General features: G+C 38.8%; 2 protein-coding genes across 5 annotated transcripts in view; one reads left to right on the forward strand and one right to left on the reverse strand.

The window, feature by feature from the left end:
* Nucleotides 1-21,909, reverse strand: part of LOC310718513 (coiled-coil domain-containing protein 60-like) — a 28,727-nt gene extending 6,818 nt beyond the window's left edge. For 2 of the 4 annotated variants that reach the window (XM_083527390.1, XM_083527393.1), the window contains exons 1-8: nt 21,844-21,909; nt 19,385-19,594; nt 15,964-16,040; nt 9,869-10,027; nt 9,630-9,758; nt 5,891-5,995; nt 678-768; nt 314-509 (exon numbers count right to left, since the gene is read on the reverse strand). In XM_083527390.1, the coding sequence (XP_083383516.1) occupies nt 314-509; nt 678-768; nt 5,891-5,995; nt 9,630-9,758; nt 9,869-10,027; nt 15,964-16,040; nt 19,385-19,594; nt 21,844-21,867 (991 nt within the window). In that variant the 5' untranslated portion in view covers nt 21,868-21,909. The remainder of the gene's footprint in view (nt 1-313; nt 510-677; nt 769-5,890; nt 5,996-9,629; nt 9,759-9,868; nt 10,028-15,963; nt 16,041-19,384; nt 19,595-21,843) is intronic. The other 2 variants (XM_083527391.1, XM_083527392.1) reach the window with 2 other exon arrangements.
* A 104-nt stretch (nt 21,910-22,013) lies between these two features.
* LOC310718646 (uncharacterized protein) lies at nt 22,014-23,716 on the forward strand (the record flags this gene model as incomplete). Its single annotated transcript, XM_083527557.1, has 3 exons — nt 22,014-22,022; nt 22,828-23,073; nt 23,302-23,716. The coding sequence occupies 3 exons, from the start codon at nt 22,014-22,016 to the stop codon at nt 23,563-23,565; spliced, it is 519 nt and encodes a 172-aa protein (XP_083383683.1). The 3' UTR covers nt 23,566-23,716.
* Nucleotides 23,717-23,896: the final 180 nt, after the last annotated feature.

Genomic DNA, 23,896 nt, shown 5'->3' on the forward strand with positions numbered 1-23,896 from the left:
CTATAACTAACAAAAACAGACAGACAGACAGACAGACAGACCGACAGACAGACAGACAGACAGACAGACAGACAGACAGACAGACAGACAGATAGATAGATAGATAGATAGATAGATAGATAGATAGATAGATAGAGCTCTCTGCTGCCATCTGCTGATCTGATATCTTAACACTCCTTTTTCATAGACACTGAGGGAAACAGTGAACCCTACAATATAGTTTCCTGTTTATATGGTCCACCTTTACACACACACACACACACACACACACACACACACACACACACACACACACACACACACATGGACCTACATCTAGAAATGGGAGGATCTGGCTGTGACATCACCATGCTCGAGCACTCACTCTCTTCACCCGAGAAAGTGACATCACAGGAGGACATGTTGCTTAACACTGAGGTTGTTAACACAGATGACGACATGGTATTGAGGCCCGAGGACTTGTGGGTCAGAGAGGTGATGTGAGACAGTCTGATTCCAGGACGCATAGACTGAGAGAGAACGAGAGAGAGAGAGAGAGAGAGAGAGAGAGAGAGAGAAAGAATCAGTCCTGCACTTTTATAAGGAATAAGTACTAGATAATGAATATTATAATCATTATTTCCTTTTTATTACAATCATTTAATCTGTATTTGTTTCTCTATCAGAGAGTGACAGACCTTTGGTGGAGAAATTAATCGATCCCATTTGGCCTGAATTAACTTCTCTCTGTACACAGACTTATGAATGTTTCTGCTCCGCCCTGGATCCCTGAGACGGACAGACAACAGACAAACAGATAACCAGACAACAGGCAGACAAACAAAAAGATGCAGACAGACAGACAGACAGACAGACAGACAGACAGACAGACAGACAGACAGACAGACAGACAGACAGACAGACAAAAAGATGGAGACAGAATCACACACACATTCTCACACACACACACACACACACACACACACACACACACACACACACACACACACACACACAATGGGAGATAAACAGAGACACAGAGTTATTTAGTGACAGGCAAAAAAGCAAATAGCAATAGCAATACTGAGATGGAAGGGGGGGGGGTAGATAGCGAGAGCGGTAGGTAGAGGCAGATAGATATATTTATTATTCATTTAGTTATTATTATTATTATTATTATTATTATTATTATTATTATTATTATTATTATTATTATTATTATTGATGTCATTGTTTTAGAAGGTGTAAGCAGAGTGTAAAGGCATCAAGGCAGCCACCGGGGGCAGCCTCTCTCTTACTGTACCTCACACTGTCTACATTAACACAGAACCAAATGACCTCAGGAGGTTTCTGCTCTCTGGACACTTCCTCAGCAATAGCCTGAGCTCATGGGTAAATCAAGGTGGAAGTAACTAGAGCAGGAGAAAACCGGACCCAAAACACACCATTACACAACAAAGGGTCAATCACCAGACCTTAACCCGAGTAAACATTTCACCTCCTGAAGAGGAGACTGAGGGAGAAACTCTCTGGAAAACAACAACAACTAAAGGAAGCTGCATAAAAAGCCTGAAATAAACATCAAAAAAGGAGAAGTATTTGATTCTGTATTATAACCAGTTATTACATGGTTTGAGGGTTTTTTGTAAATACAAACAAAAGTATTGGGACACCCAATTCTCCAGCCAGATGTGGTTCTTTTCCAAACTATTACCACAAAATTGGAGGCACACAATAGAATAGGTTGTGTTTGGATTCTGTAGCATTAAATCTTCCTTTCACTTGACTTTACTAGGAGACACAAACCTGTTCCAGCATGATAATGCCCCTGTGCACAAAGCCAGCTTCATGAAGATATGCGTTCCATGGGTTGGACTGGAAGATCTCTAGAGCTCTAATCTCAACCCTATTAGGATGAATGTGAACGTTGACTGCACCCCAGGCTTCCTCACCTCACCAACATCAGCACCTGACTTCACTAACACCCATGAGTCTGAGTGAATCTCCACAAGTGCAACTCCAAAATCTAGTGGATCATCTTCCCAGAAGAGTGGAGGCTATTATGAGCGTATAGGGACTAAATGTCAAGTAAAGTCAAGTTTCTTTCTATTGCGCTTTTCACAACAGACATTGTTTCAAAGCAGCTTTACACAAATCAACAGTTAAGGTGAATGGTGTGTATTAATCCCTGATGAGCAGCCGTGGCGACTGTGGCAAGGAAAAACTCCCTTAGATGTCATGAGGAAGAAACCTTGAGAGGAACCAGACTCAAAAGGGGAACCCATCCTCATTTGGGTGACATCAAGAGTTTGATCATAAATCTTTCAACAATACAGAACACTGGAGAGTGAAAACTAACATGAGCACTGGAGTATGTGATTATGAGTAAAGTTTTTTCTACAGTCTAATACAGTCTTTATGGTTATAAAACCAGGAGCTACTGAGCTCAACATTTGTGATCATCACAGATCCAGCATCAGCTTCTTCATGCCTTTAAACACTCTAGGAGGTCCAATGTCAAAACTCCACACATGAAGTGGGATCCAGCTGGCACTGGTACGTCTGAGTGGTACAGGAAGTTTGCGAGTTCTGGATCTATTTCTTTAAAGGTTCATAATCTTCACGAGGTGGGACGTGACTGGAGCTGGCCAAACCTCAGGATGCCTTGGGATGTGGAATGGGACGTTCCAAAAGAAGCACATACACATTTTATGGTGAGGTGTCCACAAACATTGATCTTTTAGTTACTATTACTACTACTACTAATAATAACAAAAAAGAACTGACACTGCTGTTCCAATACTTTGGGAGGGGGACTGTATATACAGACACACTCTGCTTTTGTGTCTTGAAGCCAAACACAGTTATAAAAAAGGCATACGTGCACGCACACACACACACACACACACACACACACACACACACACACACACACACACACACACACACACACACACACACACACACACACACACACACACACTTCATAAAGCTACACTCATTATATCCACTCCGGACTTTGAGGTCACAGTGTTATTAAGGTCAGTGTTCAGCCTCAGGGAGGAAGCGCAGTGTGTTTCTGTGAGTTAGACACACACTCTCCCCTGAACACACACTCACACTCTAAAACAAACAACACACTGATGATGAAAAACCAAAAAGAAGGCACATTTGATTGCATGCAACCTCCAAACTTTTTTTTAGACATTAAAAGCAATATACAGTTGTGTAGGACATATTTGGATCTGGTAGCATGAGATTTTGCATTCACTTCAACTAGCAGATGCAAATCCCAAACCTGTTCCAGCATGATGATACCGCTGTGCCCCCTAAACTCTATGAAACGATTGTATACATGGGTTAGAATGGAAGCTCCTGAGTGGCCTGCTATAGAGCTCCAACCTTATTGAACACCTTTTGAAATGAATGTGAACACTGACTGCACCTCAGGCCTCCTCACCTTCTCACCTACATCAGTACCTGACTTTATTAACATCTTTGTGCCTGAATGATTCTCCACGAGCACACTCCACAATCTAGTGGAACAATTTTACAGAAAAGTGGAGTTTATTACAGGAGATGGCGACTGAATGTGGAATGTGATGTTCAAATAGAAGCACACACCAATCTTACTGTACTTGAAAATTGGATGAAGTGTCTAAACTACATCCAGATAAGAGTAAAGACCGCAGGCTTTAAAGAACACGTCACCACACAGGGTTGGGTTTATGTTTCCAAAACGGGTTCCATGGAATTAGAAATCTGTACTCATTCTATTCAAAATACACTAGAAAAGTTCCACACATTCCATGTGGGACTGCACAGCTGTTAAGCACTGCTGAAAGCAACTCACAAAGGAACTATTCCATTTACGAATCACGTCATCCTGCTCTCGTTCTCCATTCCACACTCACACAATCGCACAAAGCAAAGAATGTCTTGGACATTAGACTTTATTACAACTTCTACTTGGTAAGACTTTATTACAACTTCTACTTTTTTCTTATCCTCTATCGGGTTGTGTGTCACGTCTACTGTCACGTCTACTGACTCTTCCCTACAGTCACATCTACTAACATGTCTGCCGTCATGTCTACTGTCACATCGACTATCACATCTACTCACACTTCTGCCATCACATCTACTGTCATGTCTACTTACTCTTCCCTAAAGTCACATCTACTGTCACGTCTACTGACTCTTCCCTAAAGTCACATCTACCGTCACGCCTACTGACTCTTCCCTAAAGTCACATCTACTGTCACGTCTACTGACTCTTCCCTAAAGTCACATCTACTGTCACGTCTACTGACTCTTCCCTAAAGTCACATCTACTGTCGCTTCTACTGACTCTTCCCTAAAGTCACATCTACCGTCACGTCTACTGACTCTTCCCTAAAGTCACATCTACTGTCACGTCTACTGACTCTTCCCTAAAGTCACATCTACCGTCACGTCTACTGACTCTTCCCTAAAGTCACATCTACTGTCACGTCTACTGACTCTTCCCTAAAGTCACATCTACCGTCACGTCTACTGACTCTTCCCTAAAGTCACATCTACTGTCACGTCTACTGACTCTTCCCTAAAGTCACATCTACCGTCACGCCTACTGACTCTTCCCTAAAGTCACATCTACTGTCACGTCTACTGACTCTTCCCTAAAGTCACATCTACTGTCGCTTCTACTGACTCTTCCCTAAAGTCACATCTACTGTCACGTCTACTGACTCTTCCCTAAAGTCACATCTACTGTCGCTTCTACTGACTCTTCCCTAAAATCACATCTACCGTCACGTCTACTGACTCTTCCCTAAAGTCACATCTACTGTCACGTCTACTGACTCTTCCCTAAAGTAACAATTATCTACTGTCACGTCTACTGACTCTTCCCTAAAGTCACATCTACCGTCATGCCTACTGACTCTTCCCTAAAGTAACAATTATCTACTGTCACGTCTACCGACTCTTCCCTAAAGTCACATCTACTGTCACGTCTACTGACTCTTCCCTAAAGTCACATCTCCTGTCACGTCTACTGACTCTTCCCTAAAGTCACAATTATCTACTGTCAAGTCTGATCTTTTTTTAGGTTTACTGACTATTGACTTGTTCCTATTGTCACATCTACTGACATGTCTGCTGTCACGTCTACTGTCTCGTCTACTGTCTCATCTTCTTTCAGGTCTACTGACTTGTCCCTACTGTCACATCTACTGCCACATCTACTATATGTCCATTATCACAAATCGTCTCAATGAGTGATTCGTTCATTTTCTACTGGATGCGCATGAGCAAAGCTTCACAAAATCTTAGTAAGTTATGGAGAGAAAACAGAATTGAGTAGTTCAACTCTCGACTCTTCTAGTCCGAGTTGTTTTTTTTTTTTTATCAGGTGAGTCCCTATGCTATGAAGGTGATTAAAGGAATTAAATGACTCAAAAAATATTCGTTAATTTTAATAAACGAGATTCAAAGAACCAAGTTACTAAAATGAGTCGATCTTTCAATCACTGAAAGCCAGGTGTCCCAATACTTTTGTCAATAAAGTGTACAGTATATTGGCGTTGAAAGCAGTGTCACTGTGAGTGCTGGATTACTGGGATTGGATGGAAGTTGAGGTGTGTTTTCAAAGCGTTGAGTCAGTGTTCTACATGAATGCGCTGCTTCTAAACACTTGTAACATAATAATATCCAGTTTAAGGTGTGTACATTTCCTAATGACCTTACTGAGCTTCATGGAGTATTTCTGTATGTGATTGAATTCATATGATGAATACACTTCTTCTTCTTTTGTCACGTCAGCTGCCATATCAACTGTCACGTATGTCCTAATGCTCCTCCAATGAAATATGAGAAAAAAAATATGTATATAATAAAATGAAATGCAAAGGCTAAGGGAAAATCATACCTTGCGTCCCAGCAGGAGGCCACAGGTCCTAATTTTCCAGAATGTCCCAAAGACAGAGCCTCCAACAACCAGGTCAGACAGCACAGCTGGCGGTACACATGTTCCCTACAAGAACATGGAGTTATAACATCTGAACCTCTAGTTATAACAGTTATAATACAGCAATGATTCTGACTGGTCAGTTGATTTAAGGTGTATGCTTGTGGAGATTTGTGGAGATACATTAAGCCACAAGGGTGTTAGTGAAGGTCAGGTAGGTGAGGTGAAGAGGCCTGGGGTGATGTCAGCGTTTACATTCATCCCAAAGATGTTCATCAGGGTTGAAAGTCAGAGACGTATAGCAGGAGATCCTCCACTCCAACCCATGTAGAGCATATCATCAGAGATTTCAGTATTAATTTTTTATTCTATTTGCACAAACCTCTGTACTGTACTGGTCGGCGCTACTGTGATACTGTTTATTTTTGTCTCATGTTGCCTTTTGTCTTTTGACAAGATTTTGCACATGTGCACTTTGTGTTGTTAGTTTAGAGTTTGAGTTTAGTTCTGTGTTACTTTTGTCAATTTATGTTGTTTGATGTCGCACTTTGTTCCTAGGAAAAACGGTCACTTGAACGAAAAATGACGATGCCGCATCCAACGACCTTCTATACGATTGCGTACAATACGATCGGAAGCATTTCAGTCTGGAAAAGCCACTAGCTGGAAAAGCCACTAGCGACGGGTCGTTCATAAACGTTCATTTTAAACGAGTCTTTAATGTGACTCAGAAGAACGAGTCATCTCGAAGAGTGATTCCTTCATTTTCTACTGGATGCGCATGAGCAAAGCTTCGCAAAATCTTAGTAAGTTATGTACAGGAAACAGAATTGAGTAGTTCATCTCTCGACTCTTCTAGTCCGAGTCATTCGTTCTTTTATCACGTGGTTCCAACAGACGCTATGAAGGTGATTAAAGGAATGAAATGACTCAAAAAAATATTCGTTCATTTTAATAAACGAGATTCCAGTCACTAAAAGCCAGTTGTCCCAAGACTTTTGTCAATGAAGTGCACAGTATAGTGGCGTTTAAAGCAGTGTCAGTGTGAGTGCTGGAATACTGGGATTGGGTGGAAGTTCAGGTTTGTGTTTGAGCATTGAGCACAGAGGAAGTCAGTGTTCTAAATGAATGCGCTGCTTCTTAACACCTGTAACCAGAATAATATTCAGTTTAATACATTAAGGAGGTGTGTACATTTCCTAATGACCTTTTGAGAATTTGTATGCGATTGAACTTATATGATGAATTCACTGATTATGATCAATAGGACGAAGCAGAAAAAAAACAGCAGCCACTCCTAAAAAGGTGCAGTCTGTTTGGCTTTGTTTTGGCAGTGGTGCAGCACTGTGAAGTGAAATGCACGAAAAAATCCAGCTAATAACGAAATACGAAATATAGTGGCCTTGGTTAACTTTACCAAACTTGAGCCTTCGAGCAAGCTAGCAGGTCATCTTTCTCAGCTAATTCAGCTATTAGCTAGTCACAAATGCTTTTAGCACAGTCGGCTGTCAGGTCAACAAGGAAATGTCTGTATTCTTTTATTACATTTTTTTCCTTTTCTTTTCTTTTCAGTTCGGCTCTTAGTAGGGGTGCGTTGCTCGACTCTCGGGCTGAAATTACGTTTCGCTCCGATGAATCGTTCACACAAAAGCCAACACGCTCCTGAGTGTGTGAAACACGCCTGAATAAAAGACCAGCAATTTCTCTGAAAGTGTTTTAAAAAATAAAAAAGGCTCTTTTGTGAAATTATCAGAGACTGAAATATTTGCCGGAGGTTTTTTTTCCCTGTAAGTGTTTTAGAGTGTGTGGGTGGGCACACACACACACACACACACACACACACACACACACACACACACACACACACACACACACACACACACACACACACACACAAACAACTATTTAAAAGCACAGAAATCAAATGGAGCAACAAAACACCCACTGATGTTTTCAGCATTGAAATCCTCAGAGTGAGCACTTCAGAGAGAAACATCATCGAGACACAGCAAGACAACTGTGTAGGCTTGTGTAAAGAAAAAGAGAGAGAGAGAGAGAGAGAGAGAGAGAGAGAGAGAGAGAGAGAGAGAGAGAGAGAGATAGAGAGAGATATGGAAAGACACACATAAGAGAAAGTATTGAAAAAAGGAAAAGCACCACATAACATTGAGAAAGATGATGGGACACATGAGAGAAAAAGACAGACCACAGAAAAAAGAGGAAAAAATGTTAGAAAGAAAGAGAGAGGAACTCGAGGGAAAGAATTTAGAGAAAGACACAACAATACAGGAAAATATTCAGTGTGAAAGGTACATTTAAATTTAGGAAATTTGGCAGACACCCTTATCCAAAGCAACATACATTTATTCAATTCATACAACTGAGCAGCTATGGGGTTAAGGGCCTTACTCAGGGGCCCAGGAGTAGCAGCTTGGCATTGCTGGGATTTTAACTCACAACTTTCAGATTGAAAGTCTAATGCTTTAATTACCACCAGTGGTGGACAAAGTACAAGCATGTAGTTGATTAAAAGTAAAGAGACAGTACCCCAATGTGACCCCAGTAAAAGTCAAAGTGTCCATTTAAACTTTCATTTGAATAAAAGTACAAAAGTTTTTTCCTTCAAATGTACTTAAGTATCCAAAGTACTATAATTTATTATAACTATAATTTTCCTATTATCATTTTTATCACAAGACTCTTTACTTAATCACCTCAGTTTATGTGAAAAGACTCGAATGTGACTCTCAGCACACTGATCTATTAATAGAATGATATTAATGACTTAAACACTGATTGATTTCTATTACAATGATCATGAACCCAAAACCTTTTCAACTACTTAAAAAAATAGTGTAAACGAGGTCACGTGGGTTGTGGTGAATTCGAGTCTGGAGTTTCTTCATCATTTGTTCCTCTCTAAATGTTCTGCTTGATGTTGAACTGATGCTGAACTGTATGTTGGTGATAATTAGATGCACCGAGCGCCGATCAGAACACGTGTAAAACAGAGCGTGCGCTCGATCCTGATTGGTGACTCGCTGCGTGTTTCACCAGTTACGTTTTTATCCTCGTAATTTGATTTCACAAAATGTAGTGGGATAAAAAAAAAATATATAAAAATCTTTGAAATGTAGTGAAGTTCAAGTAAAAATCTCTCCGAATGAAAATACTTCAGTAAAGTACAGATACCTGAAAAAACTGCCTTCCCAGTGAGACAGGTGGCGACAGAGAGACACAAGAAGCAAATGATGGTGGAAAAGAGAGATGAGAGAGATAAAAAGAAAAAAGACACAGAGAGACAGATAGAGATGAAGAGAATGAGAGAAAGGCATTTTCGAAAGACACGTGAAAATGCACAAGTCGAGCCATTGAGAGACACGTGACAGAACGAGACGACGAAAAGAAACAACAACAAGACAAAAGGATGGCGAAAGACAAAGAAAAAGATGGAAGGTAATTCAGTAAGAGATGGAAGGTATGAGAGAAATGAAGAGAGACAAGTGAGAAAAGTGAGAGGCAGTGAAAAAGAAAGTGAACCGAAAAGAGATGTAGAAAAGGAAATATTGAGCAAAACACCTGAGGAAAAAAACCCACACAAAGACCTAAAAAGATTCAAGACAGAATTCAAGTAAATGATAAAAAGAGAAACAGAAAGAACAGAGCGAAAAAGAAAGAGGAAGCCAGTATGGAATCTCACTCTGATAGCTGCTGTGGCTGATCTGAAGTCAGTGATTGGTGGACTGGAGTAAAGGGGCGAAGTCTTTGGTCCCACCTCTTGTTGCTCTGCCTCCAGGGTGATGAGGATGCTTCAGCATGTACAGAGCTACTGGATGGAAAACAGTGTTTGTGTAGATGCGATTATCATCTTCATCTCTTTTCTTCCCATAACGTCTAATGAAAGAAAGCAAAAATCTGGCGTTTGAAAGTGAGCATTACCTATCTTCAGCATTCTCAGAGACAAAGGTGGATGATGGATGATGAAGACCAGCGAGTCTCCTCTCTTCTTTTTTTCTCCTCTTTTCATTCTTCTTCTCCTCCTGCTCTTTGAGAAGTTGAAAATAGCTACTTCCCTGCTTGACTGCCGAGACCAGCTGCCTGAGGGACAAACAATAAATAATTCTTATCTTCTTAGACAAGATTCCATCACAAATGTTGCTCTAGAACCATTGATTAAATACCAGATGTAATAACCAGCATTAGCAGCACCACCACTGGACCAGAAACACCATCAAACATCAACATTTTCCATCAAACGCTAATATTTTCAATCAAATGGCAACAAGCCTTTCAGAATTCACTATCAGAGACAAAAATACACCAAACACTCCATCATCCAACACTAGTGTGTTCTTCATGAAACATCTACACATACACAACATTCCCTGTTCCACACCAATATTTTCCTTGAAACACCAACATTCTTCATAAAATATCGCCACTATCCACCAATAAGCACATTCTCTATAAAGCATCATTCATCATCTACATCATCATTCACCAACATTCATCATTAAACTCTCTAGAAATCACAATTAAACACCAACATGTAGTATTTAACACCAATAAAACATTGAGTTTATTGGAGAAACTGTACACATTTTGGAGACAAAATGAAAGAGGTGTGATTGAGATGGTTGGGGCATGCGGGACATGGAATTAAAAAGAAGAGAAAGCAAAGTGAAAAAAATACAAAAAAGAAAAGAGGGACAAAAAGAAAAGGAAAGGGGTGAAAAGAAAAAGAAAAGAAAGAAAAGGGTTGGTACACAAATCATGTAGTTGAGTAAAAGTAAAGAGACAGTAGGTAAAATGTAAATCCAGTAAAAGTAAAAGTGTCCCTTTAAACTTTCACTTGAATAAAAGTACAAAAGTTTTTGCCTTCAAATCTACTTAAGTATCTAAAGTACTATGATTTATTATAACTATAATGTTCCTATTATTATTTTTGGCACAAGACTCTTTACTTAATCACCTCACTTTATTTGAAAAGACTCGAATGTGACTTTCAGCACACTGATCTATTAATAAAATGATATTAATGACTCAAACAAGTCTAATAAATTATCATTAACACCAAACCTTCTTCAAAAAACAAAAAAATCGAGGAAATTAAGGTCATGAGGGAGTTCGAGTCTGAAGTTTCTTTTTCATTTATTTATTTTAAAAATGTTCCACTTGATGTTGATGAACCGTATGTTGATGATCAGTAGATCCACCAAGCGCCAATGGCGATTTTAGCTTGAAGAGGCTTTGGGTGAACCACGCCATGACCCAAAGTCTCGATGAGTTTCAGCTTTGAAAAGCTCCTCTCTGCTTCATCACTCTAAATGCCTTTTTTTGCACAATTAAATACACATCATTGTGCACAATTTACTGAAGTCAGATCAGGACACATTCAGTACAATCACAGAAAACCTTTTCAAAGCTAAAACTCATCAATGGGAGAGACGTTGGGTCATGGCGTGGTTCACCCAGAGCGTCGTTCAAGCTAAAATCGCCATTGGCGCTTGGTGTATCTACTGATCACCAGCATACAGTTCAGCATCAGTTCAACCTCAAGCGGAATATTTTAAAAATAAATAAATGATGAAGAAACCTCAGACTCGAACTCCCTCGTGACCTTATTTTCCCCGATTTTTAAAAAGTTGTTTAAAAGAAGGTTTGGGGTAAATGATAATTTATTAGTTATTAGCCTTGTTATTAGCCTCTGCCATCATTAGCCTGATCATGAATGATGCTGATGATGATGACAGGGAGTACAGAAGACTGATCCAGAACATTGTGGACTCCGTGCCAACGGAGCTGCCTCCAGCAAAAAAAAAAAAACAATCACCAGTGAACATTCAGGGAAAGGACATTGTGAGAGTGGACTCTTACAAATACCTGGGTATTCATCTGAACAGCAAACTGGACTGGACAGATAACACTGAGGCAATTTATAAGAAAGGACAGAGCAGACTCTTTCTGCTGAGGAGACTAAGGTCTTTTGGAGTGCAGGGAGAGCGACTGAAGACCTTTTTTGACTCTGTGGTGGAATCAGCCATCTCCTATCGTATGGTCTGCTGGTGCAGCAGCATCTCTACTGCAGACAGGAAGAGACTGGACAAGCTGATCAGGAAGTCCAGCTCAGTATAGGGGATTCCCCCTAAACACTGTACAGGAGGTGGGAGAAGGAGGATGGTTGCAAAACTATCATCATTGCTGGAGAACATCTCTCACCCCCTGTATGAAACTATTTCATCTCTGAGCAGCTTCTTCAGTGACACACTGTTACATCCTAAGTGTCTAAAGGAGCGATACAGAAGATCCTTTCTCCCTGCTGATATTAGACTTTACAATCAGAGCTGCTCCCAGTGAACCAGTCACCGTAATACACACTGTTATTGTGTTTAACTGTGCAATAATAACAATAACAACGTTTTGTGCAATAAATGTGCAATAACACAAATTTAAACCGTGCGATATTACCAGTGTGCAATATGTGTGCAAGCTTTATTGGTGGTCCTTTTTCTTCTTCTTCTGTACACTGTGATGTATATACTTGTATTATGTCCACCACTGAGGACAGAAAAAGAGACGGACAAAATAAAAAAAATTAAGTTAAAGGAAAGTGGAAAACAATACAAAAAGAAAAATAAAAAAATGCAGGAGAGAAGGAAAGGGAAAGAAAGGAAAAGCGGAAAAAGAAAAAATATAGCAAAAAAGGGGGACAAAAAAGAAAGAAATTAAAAGAAAAAATGAAGAAAAGGGAAAGAAAAAGAAGATAAAGGAAAGAGGGTAAATAAAGAGAGGTACAAAAGGAACAAGAAAGAAATAAAATTAAAATTAAGAAAAAAAATTAATAAGGGAAACAAAAAGAAGAGAATGGAAATGGGAAGAAAAGAAAAAAGTATAAATTAGACAGTGACAAAAAAAAAGAAAAGAAAGTGGGGGGGGGGGTGGAGGACAGGAAAAAAGGCAAAAGAAACACGAACATAAAAGAAAGGAAAGAAAAATAAGAGAAAGGGAAAGAAAAAGTAGAGAATGGAAAGTGGAAAAAAAGAAAAAAGGTAGGCAGAGCAGGTCAAAAGGAAAAGGAAAGAAAGGAACTTTACTCCCCAAGATTACAAACACTAACCATGGTGACTATTTGATTGCGAAACAACTTTTTCTTTTTATAATATTCGGCCTCATGGCGCGAAAGTCATCTCTCTGCGTAAAAGCGGAGCAGAAATCTCCAGCAATGTGCAATGCGGATAATAAAAGCCAAATGAACGCTGGAGGTAAAGAAACCAGCGACCCACATAAACAGTAAACCCGGCCTATTTTGACAAGATATATAAAAAAAAAGGAGGGAAAAAAAAAAGCCAGCCACAGTAATTGTGTTTTCCTTCTTTCAAATGCCAGACCACCCCAGCTTTGGCGTGCATAATTCGCAATTCTGGAATCTATCAGTGACTGTCATAAATGTCATAGAGTTTGTGATGCCCAGAGAGAAAATGAGAGAAAATGAGAGAAAATGAGAGAGAGAGAGAGAGAGAGAGAGAGAGAGAGAGAGAGAGAGAGAGAGAGAGAGAGAGAGAGAGATGATTGCTGAGGAACAGTTTGTTTTATTCTCCCACATGGACAGACAAAATGCCAGCTCGGATGCCTGCCAGGCTTAGACCAGGCAGAGGAGTAAAAAAACATACTAATCCAAAGAGAAGAGGTCTAAAATACTGTAATTGAAATTATTAGATCATTTCTCTACTGTGGGCTCAATTAGATGACTTAACCTTTAAACACATACACTGTATTGCCAAAAGTTAGCTTTTTAAACATCGCATTCCACATTTATTGCCAATTTGCTCTTATAATTCTCGCCATTCTTCTGGGAAAAGAGTGTGCATGTGTGGAAATTTGTGTTCATCAGCCACAAGGGTGTTTGTAAAGTCAGGAACTGATGTAGGTGAGAAGAGGAGGCCTGGGATGCAGTTCCCATTCATCCCAAAGAGCAGGCCACTCAAGATCTTCCTCTCCAAAACATATCTTCATGGAGCACAGGGGCATATTCATGCTGGAACAGATTTGGGTTTACAAGTTCAAGTGAAGGCAAAATGTTATTACCACAAACGTACATTTGTGTGCCTCCAGCTTTGTTGTAACAGTTTGGAGAAGAACCACATATAGTAGGAAAGGTCAGGTGTCCCAATACTTTTGTCAATATAATGTATCTCAGGTAGTTAGAGAACTCATCTTTCTTCAGCCAGGCATCCCTCATTCCATTCATCACCCCAGAAAGGTGTTCAATTTCTGCATAGGGAGAATAATAGGTTTTAAATATTATACTTGCTGATGGTGAATGTTGGTGATTTTGTGGAGAATGTTGGTGATTTTGTTGTGAATGTTGATGTTTGATGAAGAATGTTAGTGTTTTTATTGAGAAGGTTGGTATTTTAATGAAGATGTTGGTGTTTTCATGGTAAATGTTGGTGTTTTTATGAAGAATGCTGGTGATGTTATGGTGAATGTTGGTGTGTGATGAAGAATGTTAGTGTTTTTGTTGAGAGAGAATGTTGGTGTTTATATAAAGATGTTGGTGTTTTTATGGTGAATGTTGGTGTTTTAATGGAGAATGTTAGTAATTTTGTGGTGAATGTTGGTGTTTGATGGAGAATGTTGGTGTTTTTATGAAGATGGTATTTTTATTCAGAATGTTGGTGTTTGATGGAGAATGTTGGTGTTTTTATGAAGATGGTATTTTTATTCAGAATGTTGGTGTTTGATGGAGAATGTTGGTGTTTTTATGAAGATGTTGGTGTTTTTTTGGTGAATGTTGGTGTTTTTATGAAGATGTTGGTGATTTTATGCTGAATGTTGGAATGTGATAAAGAATATTAGTGTTTTTATTGAGGATGTTGGTGTTTTTATTGAGAAGGTTGGTATTTTAATGAAGATGTTGGTGTTTTCATGGTGAATGTTGGTGTTTTTATGAAGAATGCTGGTGATGTTATGGTGAATGTTGGTGTTTTTAAGGAGAATGTTGGTGTTTGATGATGCAAGTTGGTGTTTTTTGGAGAATGTTGGTGTTTTTATGATGAATGTTGGTGATTTTGTTGTGAATGTTGATGTTTGATGGAGAATTTTAGTGTTTTTATTGAGAAGGTTGGTATTTTAATGAAGATGTTGGTGTTTTCATGGTGAATGTTGGTGTTTTTATGAAGAATGCTGGTGATGTTATGGTGAATGTTGGTGTTTTTATGAAGAATGCTGGTGATGTTATGGTGAATGTTGGTGTTTTTAAGGAGAATGTTGGTGTTTGATGATGCAAGTCGGTGTTTTTTGGAGAATGTTGGTGTTTTTATGATGAATGTTGGTGCTTGATGTTGAATGTTGTTGTTTGATCATGTGTACAGGTGTAAGTAAATAGTGAATGTTGGTGTAGCAGTTTGACAATGAATGCTAATGTTTGATGGTGAACACCACCTTTCACATCGCTATACAACCATCATAAAACTCGAAAAAAATTCAAAATGGAAGCAAACCCAGACACTGACCCTGAAACGTTTTCCAACTAGTGTTTATCACTTTTGGAAAAAAAAAAAAAGCATATGCTGCTTTTATTCCCAGAGAGGTAATGGTTGACAAGGCTGACATTCTACCTTGACACTGAATGGCTAAAATGACTGAAATCAGGTTTTAAGTCCCTGAGCAGACAAATCATCCATTTTTTATGCCCTACACGTTGCAGGGCTTAGCCCTTTTTTCCTAGCTATTATACCTATACTTTCAAAGACCATTACACTTTCATTTTAGCCAAAGCTTTTAGCTTATGAATAGGTTGAGCAGTAATAATTGGCTGACGGCTGTTTCTTTAAACTCGAGAGGCCTTGAATCAAAAGCAGAAAAATTTTGTGTATCATAAAGAAAAATGACAAATCCCTGCAGCAGGAGAGCAACAACAAACACTATTCCTACTGAAAATCTGGGTTGATGATTATTTTATCCTCCAGGGTCTGTAGGGAGCGCTATATTCAGCTAAATTAATCATGTAAACTGAATGCAGGAGAAACAACCTGGAGCGCCATAGATGCTTCCAGAGGTTGTCAGCGTCTCCTCTTTTCCAAGGCTTTGGCCTTTTCAGGGGCAAATCCTGAAAGAGAAAGAGAGAGAGAGAGAGAGAGAGAGAGAGAGAGAGAGAGAGAGGATTTTTTTTTTTTGGATTAAAAAGCTGAAGGCCTTGAATTCTGCTGCCTTATAAAAAAAGTTCTGTCTAAAATAACGAATGCATGTATGTATAATTATACTTTTTTTTTTTTTACATATTTGCTGCAGTTCTGTATTAAAACCATAAATCATAAAGCCTAAAAAATGGTAAATAAAAAAGAAGCATAAGATCCCATTCCTCATTTAGTCTCATCTGCTGTTCCAATAACCTCCACTTTTCCGGGAAGATGGATTTTTGGTGATTGATTTGCGAATTGGTGCATCAGTAAAACAAATGTTTAGTGAATAAACATTATTTTTATTTCTGAGTGCAGAAAGAACGTTGTGAATAAAAGTGTGCTGCGTTGAAGGTTTCAATTTTGTGTCTTTTATATTTATTTATTTATATTTTTAATAAAACTTTTTCATTGTGAGTGACGAGGATGGACATGATTAGAAATGAGTTTATTAGAGGGACAGAGCATGTAGGACGTTATGGAGACAAGGTGAGGGAGGTGAGATTGAGATGGTTTGGACATGTGCAGAGGAGGATCATGGGGTATATCGGTCGAGCCACCAGGAAGGAGGAAAAGAGGAAGACCAAGGAGAAGGTTTATGGATGTGGTGAGGGAAGACATGCAGGTAGTTGGTGTAAAAGAGGCAGATCTAGAGGACAGGGGGGTATGAAGACGGAAGATCCGCTGTTGCGCCCCCTAATGGGAGCAGACGAAAAAAGAAGAAGACATTTTTAATAAAACTGGTCTCACAGCAATGTGCTGCATTAATTTGAATTGAACGCGATAATTTATATATATATATATATATATATACACACTAAAGCAATTATATACGGTCACTCAGAAGTTCAAAGTCTCCAAAGTGCAAAATGCCAGGTAGAAGTAGAAGTTCCCCGTTTAATTAATTTGCGCTCTTCTAATTATCCCATGGTTTCACATCTCTCCACCACATATTCATGTATTCATTAGCCTGAGCTGTGATTCATTCTGACCTCATATCTTATTTTGTTGCAAAGAGTCTGGAAGGGTTGAGCGACACACACCTTCATCTGCTGTATAGATGTCTATTTGTCTGTTCTTTCAGATCCAAACTCTGCAATGCTGAGCTGGTTTGTGTTCACCTGTGATATTCCTGACCTGTTCGGTCATAAGGACAGCTCTGTTGTTTTTTTGCTTACACATACACAATCAGAGGACTGTGAATCTACAGCGAGTGTGGCGTACTTTTTCTATTTTTTTAAACAATGAGTCAGCTGTTGGTTTATTTGCTAATTTTTTTTCTGCAATTCATTTTATCTATTCGGCATGCATGAAAAATCTTTTTCAAAAAATTTGTAACACCCAGTTTTATAGTTGTTGAGACACATGCATGATCCTTTTGTTTCTGTTTAACAAATCACATAAAAGAAAAAAAAAACTGGACAGTGAATGACTGGAAGAAGGTTTTGTGGACAGATGAGTCCAAATGGAACATCTTTTGTCTCTAACAGAAGAACTAGTGTAGGACGGAGAACATGAGAGAAGATATGAGCAGACTGTATCACAATCACACACTCAAACACTGAGGTTAATGGTTTGGGGTTGTTTTGGAGCAGGGAAGGTTGGAGACTTATTCCATACTTCAACACCATGTAATTCCGTCTGGGCTGCGGCTCATTAGAACTGACTTCACCATACAACAAAACCATGAGCCGAAGCGTACCAAAGCATACCGAAGGGAGGATTTTTCAATGAAAATAAAGTTTTAAATCTTTACAATTAAATATTTGTTTGGCTGAAGTAAATCATCAAACTGTTACTAAGTTTGCTGCATAGAAACAAAAGGAATATGGGTCTCTAAAAAACCCTTAAGGTCTAGCTGTTCTCAAGCTTTTGACACGCCCTGTATATACTAGCTATGGAATATCAGAAATAAACTAGCGTGTCCCCTGCTAACTAAATGCTATCAAAGTAAAAAGTAAAGGTTTAGAAATACTTAGATTGTAAAGAATGCTTGTTAGCATGGATACTTTTTAAACATTCCATTCCACATTTAGTGAAGATGTTCCACTAGATTTTGGAATGTGTTTGTGGAAATTTGTGCTCATTCAGCCAGTCAGGTACTGATGTAGATGAGAAGGTGAGGAGGCCTGGGGTGCAGTCAGTGTTCACATTCATCCCAAAGGTGTTTAATAGGGTTGGGGTCAGAATTTTGCCAATATTGTCATTCTGGAACAGATTTAGGTCTCCTAGTTCAAGTAAAGGGAAAATTTTATGCTGCAGCATCCAAAGACATCCACATATGGCTAGAAGAATCAGGTGTCCCAACACTTATGTCCAGTGTATAATGTATCTGTCTGAAAATACGAATCTTAAAGCTTGATAAGATTAGCGTAAGTAAATGCTAATGTACTGTAAGCCAGTGAACTAGTTAGCTTAACTAACACTGTCATTAGCATACTGGGTATAACATTGCTAGCATGTGGTTAATCGAAATGAATGAAACGATATTAGACTACTGTAAAAAAAATAAACCAAAGAGCATAAGATTGATAATCGGATTGAATCCATTTAATTAAATGCATATTTGATATAAACAGGACATTTCAGCTACTCATCATACATGTAAATGTTGTACTGTTCCTCCCCAAACCCTGCCACCAGGCCATTGTGTTGAAGTCTGCATCCATCAGTGCTGTCATGTTCATGAAAAAAAACATTCGCCCGGATGTGCCAAAGGCCTTGTGGTTGACAAATGTGGCTTCTTTCAGACAGAGCTGTATCCTCTGGCTGCTCTGTCTCTCCTGTCCCTGCTTTCCCTCTCTCTGATAGATGATCCTATTTGCAGTAAATCTGCTCATATTCAACACCGGAGTCTAGAAAGCACTTCGGGTTTCTCTCTACTGACCACAAATAGTGTGTTAAAGTGTGCTTAAAGTGTGCGGAGATTTACACAGTGCCATGTAACAATAGTGAGCTTATACCATGTCTCCATGTTTCTTTCTTTCTTTCTTTCTTTTTTTCTTTCTTATTTATAATCATTCTGTGTACTATCCACATATCTATCTATCTATCTATCTATCTATCTATCTATCTATCTATCTATCTATCTATCTATCTATCTATCTATCTCTTTTATCTCTATAAGTTTCTCTTTTTGGAATAATTAATTGATAAATGTATCCATGTTTACAGTAATAAAACATTTTCTTAATACACTCCACGGACACACAATACATGTGATTGTGAGTGTCAACAAAACAACCAAACATCTATCAACTGTAATATTATTTACCTCCTTCACTTCCTTTTCCTGCAGCTGAAACATTTGTCCAAACACCTGCTTGTGCTTGTGGTGGAACTTCTTCCAGGATTCCTCCTCCCAGCTTTTCGGCTTCATGTAAAGCGCCTCATTCCTTAAAGGCTGTCCAGGATCCAAACTGTGGCCCTGCTGAAGTATTTGTTGCATTGTGTTCTGTTTTCTAATCCAAAACAATGGACACAACTTCGAAAAAAAAAAAAAAAGAAAGAAAAGAAATCAGAACATACTATGCATGTTCTTCTACAGAGTATACAGAGTGCCTGGAGAACATGAGACCGAACTGCCCCTTAGTGTATATGTAGGGGTAAAATGGCTCTGGGTCCTGTTGTGTGTCTCGTCTCCAATAGCAACATGTCCATTAAAAACCGGTTAGAGTGGAGAAAAAAATGCTGTCTTCTGTCCAGGGGTTAAAGTGCTCAGAGTGGTTTTAAATAACCAGGAAACAGCTTATTTACACAAATATACAGCATAAAAGCTGACTTTAAAAAATTAAGTATAGTGAATTATATTCACATTATAGAAGTATTGGGACACCCAATTTTTCCAGCTATATGTGGTGGTTCTCCAAACATAATTGTGTGTGTATGTATGTATGTATTTATTTCGATTCGTCTGACCACAGAACAGTTTTCCACTTGGCTCAGTACATTTTAAATGAGCTTTGGCACAGAGAGGATGGATCATGTTCACGCATGCCTTCTTAAAGGCATCATGGCAAACATGGCAAACTGTGTTCACAGGCAGCGAAGGTGTAAATGAGCCCATGTAGCGATTTCCTTTTTTAATGCAGATTCTTTCAAACTTTTGATGATATTATGTTTTGTAAACGATGAGATATTCCATTCTTTTGCAGTGTTACATTGAGGAACATTATACTGAAATTGTTCCACAATTTGTAGACACAGTCTTTAACAGGTGAAGCTCTGCCCATCTTTATTTGAGAGACTCCACCTCTTTAGTATACACTATTCATACCCAGTCATCTTACTGACCTGTAAAATTATTAGCTGCAAAATGTTTCTTCAACTGTTCCATTTTATTAACACTTTAGATTTTTCTACTTTTTTGGGACGTGTTGCAGCCATCAAATTCGAAATAACTTTTATTATTTTATGACATTTATTCCTTAATGCTATAAATCAATAATCTGTGAAATGTTGTGTTTCCTGTTGTATTGAACGTATATACGATATATATGCTGATGATTAAAATTTTTTAAATAAGTCTAAACTAAAAATAGGGATTCAGAAACTCCACCTGTCTCATTCTCTCCTGAAAATTACCCTGCCGCATACCCAGGGTGATCCCACTGAGGGGCTGAAAACTTCGCTTCTGCTTAGTCATTGTCATAGCCTTTCTGCCAGACCAAATTTCACAGTTAATTAACTAGCATGCGGCTCCTGCTTGCAGTTGTCGTGATCTCTGTAGCATGCTAATGATCACCGCTAAGTGACAAAGCTCATCTCGGTGTTAGCCGGAGATCACATTGGATGATGTGCCTCATCCCTCAGCTATTTGCCGTTTTCCCTTTAACGTCTATAAATATCTCTAAATTAGCATCAATAGCAACAGTGTGGCAACAATTCTTGCTCTCTCTCAGTCACCAACACCATAAATTCTCCTCGCTTAGCATCAGCAGAGCTTCTCGTGATGTGCTAAAAGGCCCGGGAGGGGTATATAAGGAGGTGACAGGAAGTCCAGAAGCAGCACTTTGCCTCAGATAAGAGAAGACGATCAAACTAACCCAAACTTTTACCATGGAAGACACAAACACCAAGACTATGGTCGCCAAGGATGAGATCCAGATGTGTTGTGACACCCAGTCACACCCTCCCGGTTACAGCTGGCAGCCCAGTCTGCTCTACAACCAGCACTTTGGCCTTCCTCCCATCATGGACTTCAGAGATCTAACCTGGATGGAGGGCATTTTTAGGAAGCTACACACCTCGTCATGGCCTGGATACTCCCAAGCGCCTGGATTTGCCCAAATTAGCCCAAAGGTGCACAGAGAGGTAGGTGGAGGCGTTTCTGAGGTGTCCACCCAGCAGAACAGGTGGACCGTGACCCTGGATGTGAATCATTTTGCTCCGTCTGACATCACGGTCAGAACTCAGGGTGGCTTCCTGGAAATTGAAGGTCAGTGACTTTCTTAGAATTATCTAGAATTTTTTTTAATGGAAACGGATGATGTCAATATCGCTGTTTTGTCACCACAGGAAAACATGACGAGAGGCAAGATGAGCATGGCTACATCTCGAGATTTTTCCTTAGGAAATACAAGTGAGTTGTGAGGCTGCGATTCCGCAAACTCATCATCGCTGTAATCTAACCTCAGTGTTGGTTATAAGATTTATTTGACTTTACACCAGGCTTCCTGCTGGAATTGAAGTTCAGAGTATACGCACATGCGTCACTGGAGATGGAGTTCTTACCATTAAAGCTGCGTTGCCAGACATTGCAACACCGGCTGATGTTACAATCCCAGTCCAGGCAGGTTCTTTGACGTTATCTAGAGTTATTACAACATCTGTGTTGTTCGAAAAATCCAATGTCGTTCTATCACACAATAGACAGCGGAGAAAAAAGGTTAGAATGCACAGAGATGGAAAGAGTAATAAATTATTATTAGGACAAGTTACTGGTTTGAAGATCAACACAAGGACAATGTGATAATCATCTCAAACTAGTTGTTTTTGCAGTAATTGAAAGAACACTTTAAAAAAAAAATTTAAGTGCAATAATAAAAAATAAATAAATTAAAAAAACACTACAGTCCAGTAGTTCTGCATGTTTGCAGCAAAAAAACCAAAAAAATTTCGTTATCATGTAATTTATGAAAATGATAGAAATCGCAATGACTTTATTATTTTGATTTTTTTCCCCCCAGTAACTGATATGATTTAAAATGTAGTTAAGTACAATACTTCAAACAAAACATACTTATGTAAAAGTAAAATTACAGATTTTAAAAACTACTTTAAAAAGAAGTACAATAAAACGAGTAAATGTAATTCGTTTCATTCCACCTTTGATAATATATAAATATTGGGATTTTTGATTTATGGTGCAAAAGTAATTATTCATGTGTGATTTCGTAAAAAAAAAAACAGAAAACCCAGGTGTTTGGGAAAAAAAAGCAATATAATAAAAGGAGATTTCAAGCATCGCAATTATTAACCAGGCAGCAATTTTTACAAAAAAAAAAAAACGCATTTCTAGCCAAATCCAATAGGATTTCAAAAATAATTAAAAAAAGCCAGACATATACATCTGCATAGTTGTTTCTAAAATCAATCATCATTCCACTTTTTCTATTACAAGACATTACAAATAACCAGCAGTGATTGAATAGAGCAGTGTTTATACTATGGAGAGACCACTCCCATTCCCCCTACAGATTTTCCTTTATTTTCCAGGATGAGACAGAGGCACTGGTTTCAAAGGACCAAAAACAAGATGGCCACCAGCCTGCACAGGCAGAGATAGCAGAGGGAGTCATTTCTACTCCTGCAGAAAAGCCTGAAGGTGACACTTCAGGCACTGATGAAATGATTCAACAGCCAAGCAGCCTAACTGATGCTCCAGAAATTGTGGAGGGACAGGAAGCCATCGCAAGCCAGCAAGATGGAGAAATGAGAGAGGAACACAAAGTAGACGTAGCTGTAAGTGACTTGAAATTGCAATCTTTACATTTTTTAAATATCTATTTGTACATGGAAATATAATTTATAAATAACATCAAATTCCATTACCTGTTGTTAGCTAGAAAGATAACCTATATGTCTAGGGTTAGCATAAACATAATTGAGATGGCTAATCATGATCATGCATCTACAACACATCTTCATAAATATCTCCACTCCTTCCTATTATTATTATTACATTATTAGGATTCAGCTGCAGCCAAAGAAGAGGTGCTGGATTCAAAAACCGAGGATCCTCAAGCTCCCCAAGTTCCCCAAGATCCAGAAACAGTGACGTCTGAGATGGAGTCTGAGGTCCAAGCAAAGGAAGAGAAAGAACAAATCCAGAAGGCGGAGGTGGAAGAAGGCCTGCTGAGCCGTGAAGCAGAGGGCCAGCATCCTAGCGCTCAGGAGGAGATCCCGTTTAAGAACATCAAACAGGCTGAAGAGCAGGTGGAACATGTCAAGTAGATGAAGACGACTGCTTGGAAAGATTGATAAAAAAATACTCCACTCTGCCTTGTTTCAGCCAATTCATGAGTTTAGTGATCATTAGTTATCTGAGAACCAGTTTGCTGTAACGTGTAACTTTGAAGCGCTAAATAAAACCAAAGCACATATACGTCCGATTCTTTTCTTTTTATTTCTGCGTAAAGACTCCTGCTTTAACACAAACATTCATACTTATCATACAATAAAGAAATGAGGCAGGAAGGAAAATTTTCAGAAATAAAAAAACTATTTTCTTTGTACATTGTGATCAATTAGTTATTAGTTTATTTTGTGTATGTGAGTGTGTGTA

This window comes from Silurus aristotelis, assembly GCF_946808225.1.
Source record: "Silurus aristotelis genome assembly, chromosome: 23".
NCBI lineage: Eukaryota > Metazoa > Chordata > Actinopteri > Siluriformes > Siluridae > Silurus > Silurus aristotelis.